General features: G+C 51.3%; 9 protein-coding genes across 9 annotated transcripts; 3 read left to right on the top strand and 6 right to left on the bottom strand.

The window, feature by feature from the left end:
* Nucleotides 1–84: 84 nt before the first annotated feature.
* CC77DRAFT_1062862 (trimeric LpxA-like protein) lies at nucleotides 85–851 on the bottom strand (the record flags this gene model as incomplete). Its single annotated transcript, XM_018528577.1, has 2 exons — nucleotides 85–288; nucleotides 366–851. The coding sequence occupies 2 exons, from the start codon at nucleotides 849–851 to the stop codon at nucleotides 85–87; spliced, it is 690 nt and encodes a 229-aa protein (XP_018384364.1).
* A 527-nt stretch (nucleotides 852–1,378) lies between these two features.
* Nucleotides 1,379–1,795, bottom strand: CC77DRAFT_939340 (hypothetical protein; the record flags this gene model as incomplete). The annotated part of the gene is made up of 1 exon (XM_018534668.1): nucleotides 1,379–1,795. A coding segment is annotated over one exon (417 nt), but the record flags the coding sequence as incomplete, so codon positions are not given.
* Nucleotides 1,796–2,161: 366 nt separating this feature from the next.
* Nucleotides 2,162–5,357, bottom strand: CC77DRAFT_176449 (extragenic suppressor of kinetochore protein 1). Its single transcript, XM_018530476.1, has 3 exons — nucleotides 4,587–5,357; nucleotides 3,018–4,535; nucleotides 2,162–2,967 (listed from the first exon to the last, which is right to left on the bottom strand). The coding sequence occupies exons 1-3, from the start codon at nucleotides 5,265–5,267 to the stop codon at nucleotides 2,233–2,235; spliced, it is 2,934 nt and encodes a 977-aa protein (XP_018384362.1). The 5' UTR covers nucleotides 5,268–5,357; the 3' UTR covers nucleotides 2,162–2,232.
* A 503-nt stretch (nucleotides 5,358–5,860) lies between these two features.
* On the top strand, nucleotides 5,861–7,417 carry CC77DRAFT_992155 (charged multivesicular body protein 5). The gene is made up of 2 exons (XM_018536382.1): nucleotides 5,861–6,423; nucleotides 6,472–7,417. Exons 1-2 carry the CDS (start codon nucleotides 6,358–6,360, stop codon nucleotides 7,048–7,050), a joined length of 645 nt encoding a protein of 214 aa, XP_018384361.1. The 5' UTR covers nucleotides 5,861–6,357; the 3' UTR covers nucleotides 7,051–7,417.
* A 398-nt stretch (nucleotides 7,418–7,815) lies between these two features.
* Nucleotides 7,816–9,770, bottom strand: CC77DRAFT_938693 (natural resistance-associated macrophage protein; the record flags this gene model as incomplete). The annotated part of the gene is made up of 4 exons (XM_018534631.1): nucleotides 7,816–8,641; nucleotides 8,692–8,960; nucleotides 9,006–9,235; nucleotides 9,335–9,770. The coding sequence occupies 4 exons, from the start codon at nucleotides 9,768–9,770 to the stop codon at nucleotides 7,816–7,818; spliced, it is 1,761 nt and encodes a 586-aa protein (XP_018384360.1).
* A 1,316-nt stretch (nucleotides 9,771–11,086) lies between these two features.
* On the bottom strand, nucleotides 11,087–12,559 carry CC77DRAFT_176824 (hypothetical protein). The gene is made up of 3 exons (XM_018530478.1): nucleotides 12,293–12,559; nucleotides 11,509–12,239; nucleotides 11,087–11,453 (listed from the first exon to the last, which is right to left on the bottom strand). The coding sequence occupies exons 1-3, from the start codon at nucleotides 12,436–12,438 to the stop codon at nucleotides 11,254–11,256; spliced, it is 1,077 nt and encodes a 358-aa protein (XP_018384359.1). The 5' UTR covers nucleotides 12,439–12,559; the 3' UTR covers nucleotides 11,087–11,253.
* On the bottom strand, nucleotides 12,430–13,338 carry CC77DRAFT_176493 (hypothetical protein). The gene is made up of 3 exons (XM_018530477.1): nucleotides 13,029–13,338; nucleotides 12,827–12,966; nucleotides 12,430–12,688 (listed from the first exon to the last, which is right to left on the bottom strand). Exons 1-3 carry the CDS (start codon nucleotides 13,241–13,243, stop codon nucleotides 12,681–12,683), a joined length of 363 nt encoding a protein of 120 aa, XP_018384358.1. The 5' UTR covers nucleotides 13,244–13,338; the 3' UTR covers nucleotides 12,430–12,680.
* On the top strand, nucleotides 13,269–14,700 carry CC77DRAFT_1021795 (hypothetical protein). Its single transcript, XM_018525332.1, has 3 exons — nucleotides 13,269–13,803; nucleotides 13,859–14,160; nucleotides 14,207–14,700. The coding sequence occupies exons 1-3, from the start codon at nucleotides 13,442–13,444 to the stop codon at nucleotides 14,275–14,277; spliced, it is 735 nt and encodes a 244-aa protein (XP_018384357.1). The 5' UTR covers nucleotides 13,269–13,441; the 3' UTR covers nucleotides 14,278–14,700.
* Nucleotides 14,701–16,199: 1,499 nt separating this feature from the next.
* Nucleotides 16,200–17,664, top strand: CC77DRAFT_176439 (kinase-like protein). Its single transcript, XM_018530475.1, has one exon. It carries the CDS (start codon nucleotides 16,422–16,424, stop codon nucleotides 17,535–17,537), a length of 1,116 nt encoding a protein of 371 aa, XP_018384356.1. The 5' UTR covers nucleotides 16,200–16,421; the 3' UTR covers nucleotides 17,538–17,664.
* Nucleotides 17,665–18,000: the final 336 nt, after the last annotated feature.

The raw sequence follows: 18,000 nt of genomic DNA, 5'->3' as shown, positions 1-18,000 counted from the left end.
TTTTGCTGCGTGCTTGATCTCTGTTCGACTCAATCCCATACCCGCTACCAGCGTCTGGCATTCACCCTGGACCATTACTCCCTCTTACACCCACTTCTGGATATTATTTGGAATGAGCTTCCTGAACATGTCCAATTGCTTCGCATGAACCGCCATCTTCACGTCCAGTATCTCAGGTCGTAACTGCAGCGTCCTATCAACACGACGTTGGTTCCCCCCAAAGACGACAGTATAATCCGGCAAGCGTGTATACGGAGGAATGACCGAAGAAGCCGTAACGGTGCAGAACTATTGATTATTAGTTTCCCCACCACACCTCTCACACACGTTCCAAAAGCAAAAATAGAACATGTATATGGACATACCTTTCCAATTATAGTCCCCCTCCCCACCACAGCACCAACCTCAATCACACTCCCCTCGCCCACCTCAGCAGCCTCAACAACAGCCCCACTATCCACAACCACATTCCTCCCCAGAACCGTCCCTTCACTACGCATCGACTCAACCCGCATATGCGCACTACTTCGTGCAGGCGGTGGTGCCATACCCCCCCTCTTGCCCTCCTCATCACCCATACCCACACCCACTTTCGCCCGCTCAAACACCACACATCCCTCACCCAGCACGACCGGCGCCACAGCGCTGCTGAGCTTACTATGTGGGTGTAACACGGTATTTGGGCCAATGGTCACGGGATGCGTGCCGGTGATTTGCGCGTGTTGCGCGATGAGGACGGTGGAGTCGAGGAAGATGGATGAGGGTTTGGGTAGGAGGGATGTACGTTTTGGCGCTGTGGAGGAGCGGCGGTGGTCGGGCGCTGGGCGGGAGGGAGCGGGCTGGGCGGACATGGTGAGTTTGTCGTGGTGGTTATCGGTTGGTTATCAGGTTGGATGTTGGTGGTAGGGCTGGCGGGAGGTCCGACGCGAGACGCGCTGCTGGATTAGCGTATCGCCGGATCACGTGAGTGGTACTATATGTTGATCTGTATACGTTGAGGACATGCGCAACAGGCAAAGACGACCCGAGGGATTGAAGATTTGGGAGTGGAAATGTGAACCTTCCGAGGCAGGGTCTGCTGTCTTCGTAGCCATGCCTGTCTCGCTGTGGTTATTCCCTACTGCAACCCTTAGTAGTGATGACCCCCGGCTATCGATGACGAGCCACGCAGTCAAATGCAAAATATGATATACAGGAGTACAGAATCGGAGGGGGTATCTCATAACCATGCATTACTACATACATCGTACCAGTTCATCGCAAAAGCCTCACATGGATGCCGCACGCCGATCAACAATCAGCGTGCATCAACCTGCTAACAGCACAGAACCATCTGTCCCGCGCCAAAAACAACCCCATCGAGTGAATAACAAACAAGCTAAACCACGACTCTGCTCTCGTCTTCCTTACCATCGTCGCCGCTTCCCCTCCTCTCCAACTCCGGACTACCCACCTTCTCGGGACTGGCAACTTTCACCGGACTCCTTCTCCCCACCTCCTGCCCCTCAACTTCAATGCGGCCTAGTATGTTTTCCTCGTCGTCACCCACGCCCTCGATACTATGCAGACTGTCGTCATCGGACGAGTCCTCGATGCCTTCAAACATGCGTGCGAAGCGCTGATGCCCCTCACGCTCCTCTTGTTCCTGAGTTTTCCCGGGAGCTGAAGGGTCGTCGGGGTCCTCCTCTGCTTCGCGCGTCGATTCAAGTTGGGCTTTGCGTTGCGCGAGTCGAAGAGCAAATTGGCGACGGGCCCGCGACGGAGGGATTTGAAGCGGCGGGGGAGCAGTGGGCTGGAAGAACAAGCAGTGTTAGCAGAGAACACATATCGGTGTGGCTTCGTTCGGCGGCGATGGAACGCAAACAAAAGACACGACTACATGGAAAGTACGATACAGGAGGAAACACAAACAGATGGAGAAGCGGGGAGAAAGAAGAGGACAGCATACCAGATCATACGGGAGACCAATCATCCAAGTTGGTACGTCACACAAAGGAGATGAGAATAAGAATCACATCTCACGATGCGTATTACTACATGTATCATACACCCTGTCGGATGGCGCAAGGAATGTATGTACACAAGGGATGATGGCTGGCCCCATAGATCTAGTATGCGAGCCGTCTGTCCGTTCCAGCTCATGATACAAACAACGTATAAGAAAAGGAAACGCACCAAAGGCGGGAGAAACGATCGTGGTATAGTGTGTGTTATGGTCGGGGCGCTCGGACATTATCGATAGTCCATATCAGCATCGTCAAATGAGATTTCACCCACTTGTTCGGAGTCGTCGACAGGCCCCTGCCGTTGTTCCCGCTCTCTCTCGGTATCGACATCGTCCATGTCTTCGTCTTCTTCGTCACTCGAGTTAGTAAAGCCACTAAGCAAGGAGCCTCCGCTGAAGGTGTACCCACCACCCTCAGTGTCACCAGCATTGGTGAGCTCCATGCTGTCGAGGCCTATGTTGCCGTTGTTGGCAAGGCTTGCATTGGAGAGCCCGCCACTGTCGCCTCCAAAGTTGTTGTTCGCAGCGTTGACGGCGTTGAGCACGGCCTGTCGGGGCCCAACACTCATATCGGGTCGTACGCCTCCGAGAATGGCGTTGTCGCGTTCTCGTGTCTCAGCTAGAATGTGTTCCACGTAGTATACCCATTCTTGAGCGTGAACCTTCTCCAGGACCATCTGTGATAACACTTCGTCGGTGTGTCGTTCTGTAAACTTCAACACCTCTTCCGCGATCAGCGTAAGATGACCCATGTATCCCAGTCGCATGGATGTTTCCTTATGCGACTTGTCGCTCTCCTGCTGCCCTTTGATGATGCGCTCGGTAATGCCTCCGTTGTCGAAGAGATCGATCGCTAGTTGTCGGTTGTATCCACGGTCCATCTGCCCGTTGAAGACTTGCTGAACAACATCATACACAACATTGTGCAGGAAGTTGTTCCATGGGAAGCGAAAGAAGAAGTCCTGTAACACTTAGGGAAAATCGTTCACGATGAGGGTAAAATGGTACTTACCAGTATCGTTGGTACAACCTTGTTCTCAACGAATGTAATCTTCAACAAGTCGCCAACAACGGGCGTGCCGTCAATGTCGATTTCAAAGCCTACAGTCTCCTCTGCACTACCAAATACAACGGAACGTACGCTCTGAGTCTCGTCGATAGGAGTGATCTCTGACAGATCTGATCCCGCTACTGGTGCTGTGAAGCGCGAAGTGTCGATGCTGGCTGTTTCAGCTTTGCTTTCGCGGTTCTTACCCGCAAATAATGGGGCTGGCTTGTCATCTGGATGAGGTGAAAGACTCGCAGATTGGTCAACGTTTGAGTCTGAGGTTTGGCTGAGCTGCTGGGTTAGGAGAGATGGCGGGGTCTTGACATCGGGTTTGGGTTCAGTCTCGGACTTGTCGGTCTGTTCGGACTCAGTCGGTTCCTGGCGGTCATTCATGACGGTATCCGTATCCAATTCAAGCTCATCAACCTTGGCAGTCAGTCCTGCTGATGTAGGCGACTCAGCATCGTCCACGGGCTTGGGCGGCGACGGAGCAGTCTCAGCAGGTGCTGCACTGTCCTTGGGCGGCGTCAGAGGCTCATCAACAAACTCGCCGTCATCGTCTGCGGTCTTGGTAACGGGCGAATCTTTTGGCGCGTCCCTTGGTTCAACCTTTGGTGAGGGCTCCAATGGCTCTCCAATCTGCTCTTTCTCGGTCGCAGTGTCTTTGGAGTCCTCGGGAACAACCTCCGGCGCCACGACTCTCTCAAAGTCGTCCTCCGAGCTGTTTTGTACATGCAGAGGTTTTATCTCGGCAGGGGAGTCCATTGATGGTGCGCGCGCATGATGAAAGCCCTGGCTATCGACGCTGGTAGAGAAGTCGCCCATGTTGCCAGTGTTTGCCGAAGTCAATTTACCGTCTGCTTTCAGACGTTCCCGCTCAGCATCGCGTCTTCTAACTTCGGCTTCGCTTCCCCGTTCGTTGAGTAGCGCCATGTTACTGCAATGTAGCAATTCGGCCATCAACTCGCAGGTCTTGAAACGATCAAAGCCGAGTGGCTCGATCTTCTCGCCAAAGGCTGTCTTGAGCTCTCGCTTCTTCTTGGTAGTGCTGCCATCGCGCTGTGTCACGATCTGGCTCGAACTATTAACCAGCTCCATGAATTGCGGGATGTGGTTCGCGAACTGACGAAGCAGCGTTCCTAGATAGATGGGGTCTGAATTCTTGGGTACCGGCCCGATTTGATTCTCCAAGTCGTAGTCAGAGTTGTTCTTTCTGATGACCTCGATAATGATGCCCACACCGACTGTCAGTGGGTTGCCACCTTGAAGCATGAAGTCTATCAATTGCTTCAGACATTGCTCGGACACCAATTGGCGCGTAAGCTCGTTGGGCCCGATGACGGATTGATCTTGTGTGGTAGCGTTTGCGGATATGGTGATGATGGCCTTGAGGAAGTCACCAGCGGATGTTTGTGTAGAAGTAGATTGTTCGGGGGCGAGGAACGAGATCAGACGGGGTATGAGGTTCTGCTGTTGTAACCACTGCAGTGTTGTTAGCTCTGCCTGCGAGGACATGTGGGTGGAATGGCTTACGTCAACAATGCCTTGTCCGCCTTCACTCTTCTCTAGGCTGATGATCTTCAGCAACAGGTCCATGATGACAGGGCAGTCGACATGCTGCAACATGTCTGTCACAACGTTGTCCAACGACTTGAAGAACTCGAGCATCTCCTCCATCTTGCGGTCGAGCAGCGACTCGTTGACCTTGGTGAAGTAGCCAGCTTGTACAGGATCGAGGGGCGCAGGCTGCTTGATGTAGGCCCAGAACTGTCGCAAAGTGTCCTGGTTCTCGAGGACAGCCTCGGATATGGACCATACTTCGGAGGACAGGATCTCGCATGACACATAGGCATACTTCATGCGCTGTCGCTCCTCCTTGCTTTCTTCGCTATCGCCAGCATCGGACTTTGTGGTGGACGTCGAGCGTGCCCTGACTTTGCCGAAAAAGCCCGTCCGGCTGGGACTCCGGGCCTCGTGCGCAGGCTCATTGGATGTGTCGTCGTCTGGTTCCTTGGGCCTTGCGGCGATAACGTAGCGCAGCAGGCGCTCCAAGACATTCTCATCGCGAAGGTATTCTATCAGCTTCGAGTTCTGCTGCTTGAGCTCCTGTATGAGATCCGACTCGTCCAGCAGCTCCTCGACAGTCACGTCGGGCTTGTCGAGGATGCTGTCGAGCGACGACAGCTGCGCGTACCCGCCGAAGCGCCAAAACATGGTGGTTGCGGTGGTTTGCGGCTACAAGGGCGGGGCAGGGGAAGGGTCGGGCGAGGCACTCGAGAGCTGTTGCAGCTGCGTGGGGCACATGCGTAGATTTACTGCGGCGACCAATGCGTCATAGATAAAGGGGAATGGCGGTGCAAAAGCTGCTGGAATGGTCAGCGGCGGGCTTTGTTAGCAGAGAGAGAGCGCGAGAGAGGCTCGAGTGAGACAGAGGGCGCGTGTTCGTGGCTTGGGCTGGGTTGCATGCGTGGGACAGAGGTACCTACTAGCGAACACCAGGCCGCGGGGAACGAAGGCAATGGCAAGCGAAAAGCGCGCGAGACTCCAATCGACCCATGCACCGACTGTTGATGAAGCGTCGTTACAGACACAGATGCGGAAAACCTGTGTATTTCCTCAAGGCAGTAGTGTTGTGGGTATTGTTGGGTTTGGTGGTGACAGCTCAAGGCTAGAAGCTGCGTAGTACGGGTAGCGTGCGCCGCAGATCACTTGCACCTCCCTGATATCGACCACGGCAGACGGCAGGATACTAGCACCTCATGCTCGTTGCCTTGGTCGCTGGCTCGCCCGCCTGTTTTGCGCCAGCGTTGCATCGCCAAATTGGACTGCCGTTTACCTGAATCCATGCTACCATGTATACCATGCATCAGCTGTGTGACGAGTTGTTGAATCCTGCGTCGCATCGCATGCCGGCATCCGTCTACAAGACGCTCTTTTTCCGTCGTGCGTTATATAACCTTGAAATACTGTTGAAGTACTTTGCGCCCTACATGTACACTATGCTTTTTCTTTCTCTTATCATACTAGCTTTCGATAAGCGAACGCCTTCCCAACGTCACAATAAACATTCAATATGCTTCTTCGTATAGCGCGTGTGGCAACCATCTTTGGATCTTCAGGGTTGAGAGATCCACTGCGAGCACGTGACGATCAATGACGTTAGCGGGAACTGCCGGAGCTACGACCATCGTTTGGTGGCTGCCATTCACCCCACACTCGCCAGCACACTCCACGCCCACTCTCCTACCTTGACTACACACCACGAACCCTTCAGTGGACCGCCGAACATCCCCTCCCCGCCAACATGAACCGCCTATTCGGAGCCAAGAGCAGCGCGCCCAAACCGACACTCAACAGCGCCATCTCCAATGTACGCTACACATAATAGGCAGCACCCTTAGCACACTAACAGACCCAGGTCGACACACGCATAGAAAGCATCGATGTCAAGCTGGCGAAGCTTAATGCCGAGCTCTCTACCTACCAGCAGAAGCTCGCCAAGATGCGCGACGGCCCCGGCAAAACAGCCATCAAACAAAAAGCCCTCAAAGTCCTCCAGCAACGGAAACAATACGAAGCGCAGCGCGACCAGCTGCAGGCGCAGTCTTGGAATATGGAGCAGGCCGGCATGATGCAAGACAACCTCAAAAACACAATGACTACCATCGACGCCATGAAGACGACGACCAAGGAGCTACGGAAGCAATACGGCAAGGTCAATATCGATAAGATCGATAAGCTTCAGGACGAAATGGCGGATCTTATGGATATGGGGAATGATATACAAGATGCCATAAGCCGCAGCTACGATGTGCCAGAGGACGTGGACGAGTCAGAATTAGATGCTGAGCTGGAGGCACTGGGTGATGAGGTTGACTTCGAGGGCATCGGAGAGTCGTCAAGCATGCCGAGTTATATGCTGGACGATGCTGCACCACCGCAGTTCATCGACGAAGCGCCTACAACTGGCAACAAAGTCAAGGAAGCTGCAGGCTGATGAAAGAAGTGTCTGCGCATATACCTCAGATTGCATAGCGTCAGGCGTGTCAACGAGTCTCCCTAGCTTGTTCGCCATTAAACTTACAGCAGAAATATGGCCATGGACCCGCAATAGTTGCCTTGCGCATATTGAATGATAAAGCACGGGTCGGCCTGAACAAATTCTTCCATTGGGAATGAACAACGGCGATCAGCGGATTGGTAGGATGTAGATCGGGGCTCGGTGATCAACAGGCCTTCGAAATGCCTAACACCGGTACCGTGTAGGGGACGACTGAAAACGTACCCGATACGCAACACAATAGATGGCTAGCTCGGCGACACAATCGCGAAGCATACCTTACATCAATTAATGTATAACTTGCAATTTGTGTATCTGCGTATGCACGAAAAAAAAAAAAAACTTCTATTGTCTGGCCTCGCATGTACCTGATATGCAAAGGAGTGTTCTATCAAGTCATTTGCAAACTTTGTAAGAGTGGCGTCTAGCTAATCATTGTAGCATGGTTGGATCGTATCCCTGCGGACAGAGCGTCGCCAGATGCATGCCAGAGTAACAACGTTCAAGGGCTCGACATTCGTTAGCTAGTGCTGTCGGCGCAATCATTGTGCTGGACGCAAACAATGGACCAGGGGCTGAGCCGTACCAAGATCCAATTTCCGATTTATTATTGTCACGCCCCAGCCAAATCACACTGTGATACAGTACGCACAGTTAAGCCTATTTACACCAAATAGGGTATTAAGCACGAGTAGGAGATGCTTAAGCGACTCCCATACCCGCAAATACCAAAGCAGCAATGTTCATAAGAACAATAACGCCCCAAATGACGACTGCGAACGCCGCAGTGACCCAGTGGTTTCGCATTTGCACATAGCCATCTGCTGTAACATCCGTGTCTCTCTCCCCATTGTCGTCGGGTCTTACAGCGACTTTCATGTACTGCGCTCGGCAAGTGAACCAAATAAGCGGTGCGCTGACAAAAGGAAGAATCACACTCAGTGCGAACTGGCTGCCATTCAAGGCCTTGCTTAGCCCATCTTGTCCAACAGAGCCGGCGATGATGATCGAGGGCGTGATGCTGATGGATCGTGTTATGAGGCGACGAAGCCATGGTTTCATCGTCCAGTTCAACTGGCCTTCCGAGACCATCTGTCCAGCAATGGTGCACACGATTCCAGCCGAGGTACCAGAAAGAAGCAATGCCAGCGCGAAGATAGTACCGGCAACTGGCGCGATCGACCGGGACAACAGTTTGTGGATAGAGAACAAATCGGCGTCTGTCGCTTCGGATTGACCGTACAGCGAAGCGCCAGACACAATGAGAATGGCTGAGTTGACGAAAAGAGCAAAGGTGAAGAGAGATATGGCAAGCTCTGCGATACTGTAGGACATGCAGTGCTTGATAGCTGCGAGGGAAGGCCTGTACTTCAGCTCGTCTGAGAGAGAATTCTCGTCGGCGTCGCGAAAAGAGGTGGAGTTATTTTGGTCATCGTACTCGCGCAGGCGTGGCTGAACAATGCCGCTACCAAGGTAGAGGCTGTGAGGCATAACCGTGGCGCCCAAAATGCCACAGGCTTGGTATAAACTGCACCTACTTAGTAAGTGTACCCCCATAGAACGATGTGTAGTACTCACGCTTGCGACTTGACTAAAGTAGATGATGGAACGAAACCATCGAAGACTTCACCGACTGAGGCGTGGATCTTGCTGAGTTCAAAACAGAAACATATCACAACACCGAGCACGAGTAGTGCGACGAAATACTCGAATCCGCGAAGGGCACGCATAGTGCCTGAAGGGGAGTAGAAGATAAGAATGATCAAAACATCCACGATAGATAGTGCGCACCCGGCGACTAAAGGGACTTTGATGAGGATGTTCAAAGCAATGGCTGTACCAATCACCTATACAGGTCAGCATAGGCTAGAAGCAGGAGAATGGAGACTCACTTCAGCGATATCTGTCGCGATGATGGCTGACTCTGCAAAGAAATAAAGCGTATAGTTCATCCACCGTGGAAGATGGGCCCTGCAGTTCTCCGCGAGGTTCATGCCGGTGACGGAACCTAGTTTGATGCAGAGCGATTGCAAGAAGATGGCGAAGATATTAGACATTAGTACGATGAAGAGAAGTTTGTACTCGAAAGAAGCACCAGCTGCAACGTCGGTCGCGTAGTTTCCTTGAACTAGTCAGCGTTTTCTTGATACTTTTAGGTGGTGGTTGCAGCTCGCGCAGCTGCGCAACTACGCAACTTCGCCATCCACAGATCATGGCTCACCAGGGTCGATGTATGCCACGGCAACCATGAAGCCAGGTCCTACAAACTTCAAGTACTTTCGGACAACTTCAATGGCGCCACCCAAGATACCCCCGCGACGCTTCGGTCGATCGACATTTTGTTCTTCGTTGAAGATGGCAGACGGTCTGATGGCCGTACTAGCAATGTCATGGTCCACACTCCTGGTTGCATCGCTCCTCCTGCGCAAGCCGTCGAAAGCTTTAGGTTGCAATTGTCCATCCTCTTCAGTCGCTTGCCGACGATCTATCGCGATGTCGTTATCCATGTTGTGACAATCTATTCGGTTATCATCCCTGGCCCTTGCGTTCGCCAAGTATCCTAGATCCGCCCTCGTCGTCGCATCCGTGTTGAGCGCATTCGGGTTCTGATTGTATCCTTCCGGAAATTCCGGATCCGTGCGCGAAGGACAATTCATCGCGAGTATTTGGGTGGGCGCACGAACAGCGTTCCAGCTCCGCCTCTACACCGATGTATAAAAGTCAAGTTGACAATGTTATAGTGGTTGATGTAAGGAGTTTCCAAGACTTTGACAGGATTATTGTGGGGTTGATGGCGTCGCCGGGTACTGCGGCTCCGAGTTGGCGCATGCTAATTACGGGGTTATTGTGTCCGTGCATCAAGGACGCGCAAACGACTCGTCTTTTAGAAGACTAGACCTGCGGTGATGAGTCAAAATCTCATCAACTACAGTTCGACAGAGATCTAGTGTCGAGGATCAGGCATATGGAGCCCTACATCTACTATACGACGACGACTACCAGAATGTGTGGGGTGTAAGAAATATCGTACTACTCAAGCTAGTTTTCTAACTAAACACTAGTGTTCTCTTCTGTCCTATGCTTGAGGTCACATGACCATTGCCTCCATCGCCTGACTCGATAAGATACAGAGTGGATAGAGTAGATCTGCGGCATGGCTAAAGAGTCCCGCAGTGTTGACCTAGCAACAATTGGAGCGAATATGAAGTCTCCTCAATCCGACAGGGCATTGGTAGAGCCTAGGAGTTGATCGAGTGGAGCAGGCGATGCTAGAGTGGCATCATGATTCTTCATGTATGCGTGTAATGATCTTGTTAATTTTGTTAGGAGTAACACTGGAGTATGAGGACTCACAACAACTTCTATCAACCTAATTTCTACACCCTCGCATCTATGATAACCTTAGTCCGCACTTTAGTATCTCAAGGGCAATTTGTGTGAAGCAGTGCGATCAAACGTCCACTATGTGACACTCCTCGTGCCCACTGACGTAAAGTACAACATAAACCAACAAGACGACCAAAACAGCGAGCAAAAGCACAAATGGCATTTGCAAGCTTGCAAGATTCCGAAGAGCCCGCCATCCGTTTGTCCCTCCGTAAATCTCCTTCTTTTCCCCTAAAGCTTCTTCAACCTCATTTCCATCTTCATCAGCACACAGCGGTCTCAAGTATTCTTCGACCTCCCTTCTCCCCCTCCACCGCGCAGCCATCAACGGCGTCCTTCCTTCCCGATCCCTCCTCTTCAGATCCTGCACTGCACCGCGCTCAAGCAGCTTCTCCACTGCTCCCAGATTTCCCATACTAGCCGCATGATGCATCGCCGTGTGACCATATAGATCCGTCGCGTGGATATCAAAACCAGAATCTAACACCAAATCAATTGCTTGAGTTCGCGGACTTGTCGTTGCGAAGTGCAAAGGCGTTCGCCCATACCAATCGCATAAAAGCAACGCGTCTTTGGCGTGCGGGCTACCGAGGATGTATTCTATGAGGGCGATGTTGCCTCTCTGAAGGGCAAGATGTAGGACAGTCCTGCCATCGCTGTCGCGGGCGGCGAAGGGATTGGAAATGTCCTTCAAACAGATAGCGATATCTTCTGCTGTGGAGGATTTGCTGTACGCGGCATAGTGCGCAACGGTCATGCCAAGGTAGTCTTGCGTCGTATTATCGATATCATCTCGACAGTATCGTATAGTTTCCTGTAGCGTCGTGTTGTAATAGCAGTGTAGGGGCGTACGTCCTTGGCGGTTTTGGTGATGTAAGTTGGACCCATGTTTGAGAAGCAGTCGAATGATTTCGTAGTTGCATGTCGTTTTGACAGCAGTGTGCAGTGGTGTACTATTCAGTGTGAGGTGGCTAAGTCGTGGATCTCAAATTGAGGGTGGAAACTTACTCGCCTTCGTCGTTAGTTGCATTGACATCTGCTCCAGCGAGGAGAAGCTCTCTGACGATCTCAATATGGCCATACTTTGTGCCAATCTAAGAATAGTGAGCCAGCCATATCTCATCACCAAAACCTGATGACTCACATGTAGCAGGGTGTCACCATATATTGTTCGATGTGTAATTCTGATCTCCTTGTTAACCAGCAAGTCCCTCAAGAACAGCCAATTCCCTGTCGCCGCCGCATGATAAGCTGAGCTATTGAACCGAAGCAGTCCCACAAAGTTCAATCTCCATTTTACATCTATTGAGAACATGCTGGAGGTAGAATACATCGCGAGTATCTTGAGGGACAGTCGTCCAGGTAACAGTCGCGTAATCTGGAATGCGAAGGCAAGACCGTAGGCTTCTGCCGCTGGCATCAAAGAATAAGTGTCCTGCCCAGTGTTTGACCAACTGCGAACCATTACTGGGCCACCCTGGACAATCGCTGTCATCGTATCCCCAAGATATTCGAAGCGCTCCTGAATCCTTAGATCGACTGGGTCGCGGAGTGTTGAGAGGAACATGCTTAAGCGTCCAGGCATTAAGCTGCTAGGCGCTTGGAGAGTACCTGTGACGCTGCTTGGGTCTTGTGTTGGACGTACCAAAGCCTGTCCAGCAGGTGCGGCATCTCCTGATGCAATCGTGTGACGCTCGGTAAGTTTGGTGGTGTGCTCGAGAATTCGTATCGACATGGAGCTGATAGGATATTAGTCTTGAGTTGATTGATACTACATGAAAAGTGTGGGTACAGTTGCGCAGCAGCCGCAGCGGCTGCAAAGACCCTATCCCAGTGGTCCAGAGACTGATTAAATCTCTTCAAGTCACGATCTGAGGCGAGCCATTTGACTCTCTCCCAGGCATGCTGCACTCTTCCTTGACCCATCCGTATGCCCATCTCTTTTACTTTCGCGGTGAAGCCGTCGATTTCTTGCGTGAAGGAGACCAGATTCTGTTGAAAGACTGTGTCCAGCTGCAAGTCGGGTGGCAGGGCTGAGAATACGCTCAAGAGGTAATCGAAGCTTTGCTGAAGGGATTGCAGCTTGATTGACTGCGCATAGATATCTTTAGGCGCATCGTGAATATCGAGGACGAATTCGGATATGACCTTGCAAGACTGGCCAGCGACAGTGATAAGCGTCAAGAGGCTGGCAGTAAATGAGATAGGATCCATCGAGTAGTAGCTCTAGAGAATCTTCTCTTCTCAGCAGAGGAGCAGTCATGGATGCCATAAAGCAGCAACCTGCTACATAAAGCGTGTTTCGTAACTAGGGGCGTACACTAGCCATGTATTTGTTGGGTGCGACTGAGATGAATGAAGCTGTGACGTGAGGAGACGTCAGCGGTAAGGCTCAGCCACTGCCTCCTGTTGGGATATCTCTCCAATAGAACGTGAGCTCTGGTTACATCAAGGTTGACCGGAAGGCTTGGCAAAGGTGAGAAGAAAATACGGTATATCAGCTGAGCCTTGCCAGCGAGAGGACGTACTAGCAAGACTTCAACATCAACGGCAGTCGCATCAAGGCAGAGCGAGCATCGATCATAAAAGACAATTCTGCAAGGTTCGCATCATGCCACAACGCCCACCAACCCCCACTGGCGCTAGGCAGCCAGGCGCTGCTGACGGAAATGTATACAAGGCTGGTGATCAGGTGGTGGTGTGGGAAAGTGACAAAAGTGAGTGAGCTCCTCGTCAGTAGCATGTCTGAGACTGACTATGATGGGTAGCGGACTGGACTGCTGGCAAGGTGCTGAAGGCCGAAGGTTCGAGCGACGGTGCGCATAGCTGTTTTGTGCAGTATGGCCTGAGGAGCAATAAAGACACGTTCAAGTGGGAGAACATGCGCTTGACGCATAGGGACGGCTGAGTGGGCCACTAGTTAGCTGTGATCGATCAATTGATGTCTGGCGGGGCAAGTGCGGCTCTAGCTCTGATTCCCGCTCCCGCCCTAGCGCCGTCATACTGCCCCATGCTGTGTCGCCATGCCGCTACCGCTACTGTTCCTTTCGTTCTCCTCTCGCAGAGCGACATGCCCTCGACTGGCGACAAAGGTGACGACCGCTTCGACGTGGCGCACCAGTACGGCGGTCGCCCACTTGGGGCTGCCGATTTGCTTCGGTCTGCGCCTGCCACAAACTCTAATCCACCCCGGAACTACCAACAGACGGTACCCAACCCAAATTCAGGCCGTACATACGGCAACGTCTCCTGCCCTATGCGTCCAGATCCCCAAGCGCCTGTTCATATCATCAAGCTTCTCACGTAGGTCCACCGTTTGCGCCCTTGCTTTCAGAAGTCGAGACTGACGCGAACGCAGCCCTGGCCCTGGTCACTCCGCCTTCATGCTTCCCGGCGCAGGAAGGATACACGATGCCTCCTCTGCCATGTCCCGAGACACGTCCAGCCAGAGTCTTGCCCTGACGCCCTCACCTTCTGAATCCCATGCCGCAATACCGGGCACGTCGACAGTGGGGAGCAAAGCGGCAGACGCAAGCGACGACGAAGATAAGGATCCAGCCGACGCGGATCTGTTCCTCAGACACGTGCCACAGAGCACGTTGTCTGATTATCATCCGCGAAGAACCACTGGGGGTGATTACGGGCCCTTGCGTGAGCTTGGTAAGTCGCTTCTGCCTGTTAAGTGTGCTGTTACTGACCTTTGTAGATTCAGGAACTCGCGATCCCTCTGAACGCATTTCTCCCTTTGCTCAAATTCGAAAGCTCTACAGTCATTAAAGCAACCTGGCTGAAATGCTCATTTTTCGATTTGGTGTATGGGAATTATGTATGCACGACGGTAAATTTTGGGATCATGGTTGCATTGCGGATGTTCACATGGCAGGAGTTGGTCTTCTAAGGTTCTATTTGCCGCTTGGTCCGGCATCTTTCGCATCATTTAACGTACTAGGCGTTTATGGCATACATTGGATATCGAGATACCTCTTTGCGTTATTAAGAATGGCGAATTATCACTTGGGCTGCGACGTCCCTCGCACCTTCAGTCTGTGGGCTCAAGATGTTACAGCATATGGTGTGTGTAGCGAATGAGCACTACGAATTCCACCTCTGTTGGCAGAACTTAATTCCTATAGTCGGCGATGGACTTCAAATACTAACACAGAACTACATGGAAAGCAAGGAAATCAGTCAATAGGTTGTCGCTGAACGTGACATTTAACGTGCAGCACGTTAGATAGTCATTGGCGCGTTGCGGGGCAATGATGCGTTCGGTTCTCTCGCGACGCCCAGATCCTGCCTACTCTGTCAGGCCCAGCTAGGTGCTTGCCATCGCACATGACCGTAAACTATCAAACACACATCGTAAAAAGACTTTAGACATGGATACATCATCCAATTATTGTTGAAGAAAGCCTCAGGTCATGGTAGGAAGGCTGAAATCCTTCGTGCCCCCTCCCCCTCCCCATCCCCCTCCCCCACCACGATTCTGCCTGCAGGCGCCACAGGCACTTTCAATGTTGTTGACAACCCGTCTACTTCTTATGTGAATCATTATGAGCGCATAAGAGTAACGTCGCTTTTGAAGCTACCCTTTCACAATCAGGGCGTTGTGATGCTCGGCTGCCCAAGAGCGCAGCGAGGGCGTTGGGGCTCAAGATGCGGTACCTTCACCGGGAAACCGATCAAAAAGGACTCCGCCTACATGTCGAATCCATGGTAGCTGCCTAGTCAAGCCACACACTCAGACTCAGGTGCAATCAGCTCTTAGCTCCCACTCAACACCTGCACTCGATAAGGCTTGCAGGGCGCATCTTGTGGCTGAGCGACAGCCCCTAAGCACACTTCTCAAGTCCCCAACTTTCAGCCTGTTCCTGGGCTGCATTAAAACCGCCTCACACATTGTCACTCGACGTATTTCAGAGAGTGGTCGTCTGAAATCTTCCAGAATTACCTGCCCGATATCGTTTGAAGGGTTGCGACATCCTACATAATTTTTAGAGTAACCAACTCTAATTCCAGCCTCATTCACCCTCTATATTCTTTTTCTCATACACCATGTCTCACAACGACTATTTCCGTCGCAAATTCGAAGAAGAGTGTAAGAAAACAAGAGATGCACTTGGCCCAGAATTTGAGGATTTGGACCTTGGATTCGTTTCCATAGGGTTTTTGGATGAGGTCTTCAAATCAGGGTACCCGAGCAAGCTGCGAAAAAGCCTTCAAGAAGATGTGGAGAGGCTCAAATCAGAAGATCTTTTCGGCCCTGCTGACATGGATGCGCTGGAGTCAGCAGTACGGACGCGAGCTCCAAAACTGTATGGAATCCTCCTGATGATCAACCAGTCAGAGCGAATCATCAAGCTTTTGAAAAAGGATCCGAAAATCGATGACTCTATCTTCGAGACAAGTCCGGGTTCGAAGCTGTCGTATTGCTTGGAAGCGCGCTTGAGCGAAGAGCCGCTTCTTCGCGACATTGCGGCGGAAATATACAAGATGCAATGGCTTGTTCCGCCTCGGTTTAATTCTGAGAGACACGAAAACTTTCCTTGTGCCTTGTTCAGGTTTCCTTTCGTAGGTGGACCGCCAGCACACAAAGACAGCGGCTCTTGGGGTGTTGTTTATCGGGCGAAGATTGCAGACCGTCATCTACCGCCAAGCTTAAATGTCCAGGTAAGCCAAAATACATTCCACTATATTAAGAAAGCAAGGATGTTCAAGCTAATGAGACTTTGCAGCAACACAACGTTGTGGCCTGTAAGAGCATCAAGAAAGAAGATAATACGACATGGAACAAGCTTTTGAGAGAGGCAGCAACTCTAAAGGAGCGCAAGCATGACCACATTGTCCCACTTCTGGCCAGTTTCACTGCAGGTCGAGCCAATCGTGAGCCGCATAACAGGCAAGAATACTTGTGGTTGTTGATGCCTTACGCCCAGGCAGGGAGTATGGAGACTTGGCTTGAGAAGAGTCCAGATCTTCCAAAACGAGGACCGGTAGGGTTGGGGGATGATTCGTTTCGACACTGCCACGTACGAGAGACTATGCTGGGACTTGTCTCGGCTCTGGCGTATATTCATAGGGAAATTAACGGCATGATCGGGTTTCACCATGACATCAAGCCCAGCAACATCATTCTGTTTCTAGAACCGGAGCCTACGTGGAAGATTTGCGACTTTGGAACGGCTAATCTCAAAGATCCAAAGGAAGGTACTGGAACTGCTTTCACACCTGAAAACGCATTTGGGACATATACGTACCGTCCGCCAGAATACTTCAAAGATGAAGGTATCGCACAACATGGACGGGCATTCGATGTTTACTCTCTTGGATGCGTAATGCTTGAACTAGCGACGGTCTTCACATATGGTTGGAAGCCAGAAGGTCTGCCTACATTCAGGCAACAGAGGCGAGACGCGTCCGAATATGTTTACCATGGAAATCTCAAACCAGAAAAAGATGAATCTTTTCACAACAACCCGGAAGCTGTGGAAAGATGGATAGAGCATCTCAGGAGCAAAACCAAATCGGCCGAAGATCCCAAAAAAGTGTCCGATATCATACAAGTACTGGATGTAATTGGGGAAATGCTTTTGTCTCGCTATAAACGAATATTCGCTTGGGAAGTCGAGATGGATCTATACGAGATCTTCAACCCGAACGCCTCTGTGGAAGATCGGGCTAAGCGACTTCGAAATATCGTTCAGCCATCTGCAACACCCCTCGACCAGACTAAAGAACAACACAACCCAATGAGGCGAGCGATCCTACACAGCAAAGACCAGTGGTATACTGAGATTCTTCAAGGGCGGGACTGGTATTATAGTGCGCGCTCCTTGTCTAGAAGGTCTACTTCCAGGGCGTTCGATCTTGACCATGGCAAACGCAGACCTCGTACGAATCTGGAGAAAGTTGCAAAAACTCGAGATTTCAGATCCGCGCATTTCTTTGGGCGTCACAACATTCACGAAAAGATTATCAGTGGGTTCCAAGGGCACAACACAGTCATTGGCCTTTACGGAAAATCAGGAGTAGGGTGAGTCTATTTGCGGCCCTTGGATATCCTCTCGACTAATACATAAGCAGCAAGTCTCACTCAGCTTATTACTATGCTTTTGGCTTCCAAAAGCCAAGGGATCCCAAGGACCAAAAGCACACTTTCTGGGTCGACTGCACATCCTGGACCAGCATATATAAATCGTTACAGGACACGATACCGTCAGAATTCGATAATCCTTCCATCCTTTCCTCGGTCTCCGATTGGCTAAGGAACGAAGAAACTGGTCCTTGGATCATGGTGCTCGATGGTCTTGAGAGCATAGCGATTGCCCAAAAACTCAACGAAGTGCTACCGATAGCCAATGGAGAGATTCTCGTCACCACGAAGAACAAGATCATCTTAACCGAGTTTCTTAACGTCAACAACAAAGATGGTTTCATTCACATGGAAGACCTGCCACTCCTGACGGCTAGCTACATCTTTGATTCTCATATCAACAGAGA

The sequence above is a fragment of the Alternaria alternata genome (genome assembly GCF_001642055.1).
Source record: "Alternaria alternata strain SRC1lrK2f unplaced genomic scaffold CC77scaffold_14, whole genome shotgun sequence".
Lineage (NCBI taxonomy): Eukaryota > Fungi > Ascomycota > Dothideomycetes > Pleosporales > Pleosporaceae > Alternaria > Alternaria alternata.
The sequence above is the reverse complement of the archived record's forward strand: the minus strand, read 5'-3'. Positions and strand labels throughout refer to the sequence as shown.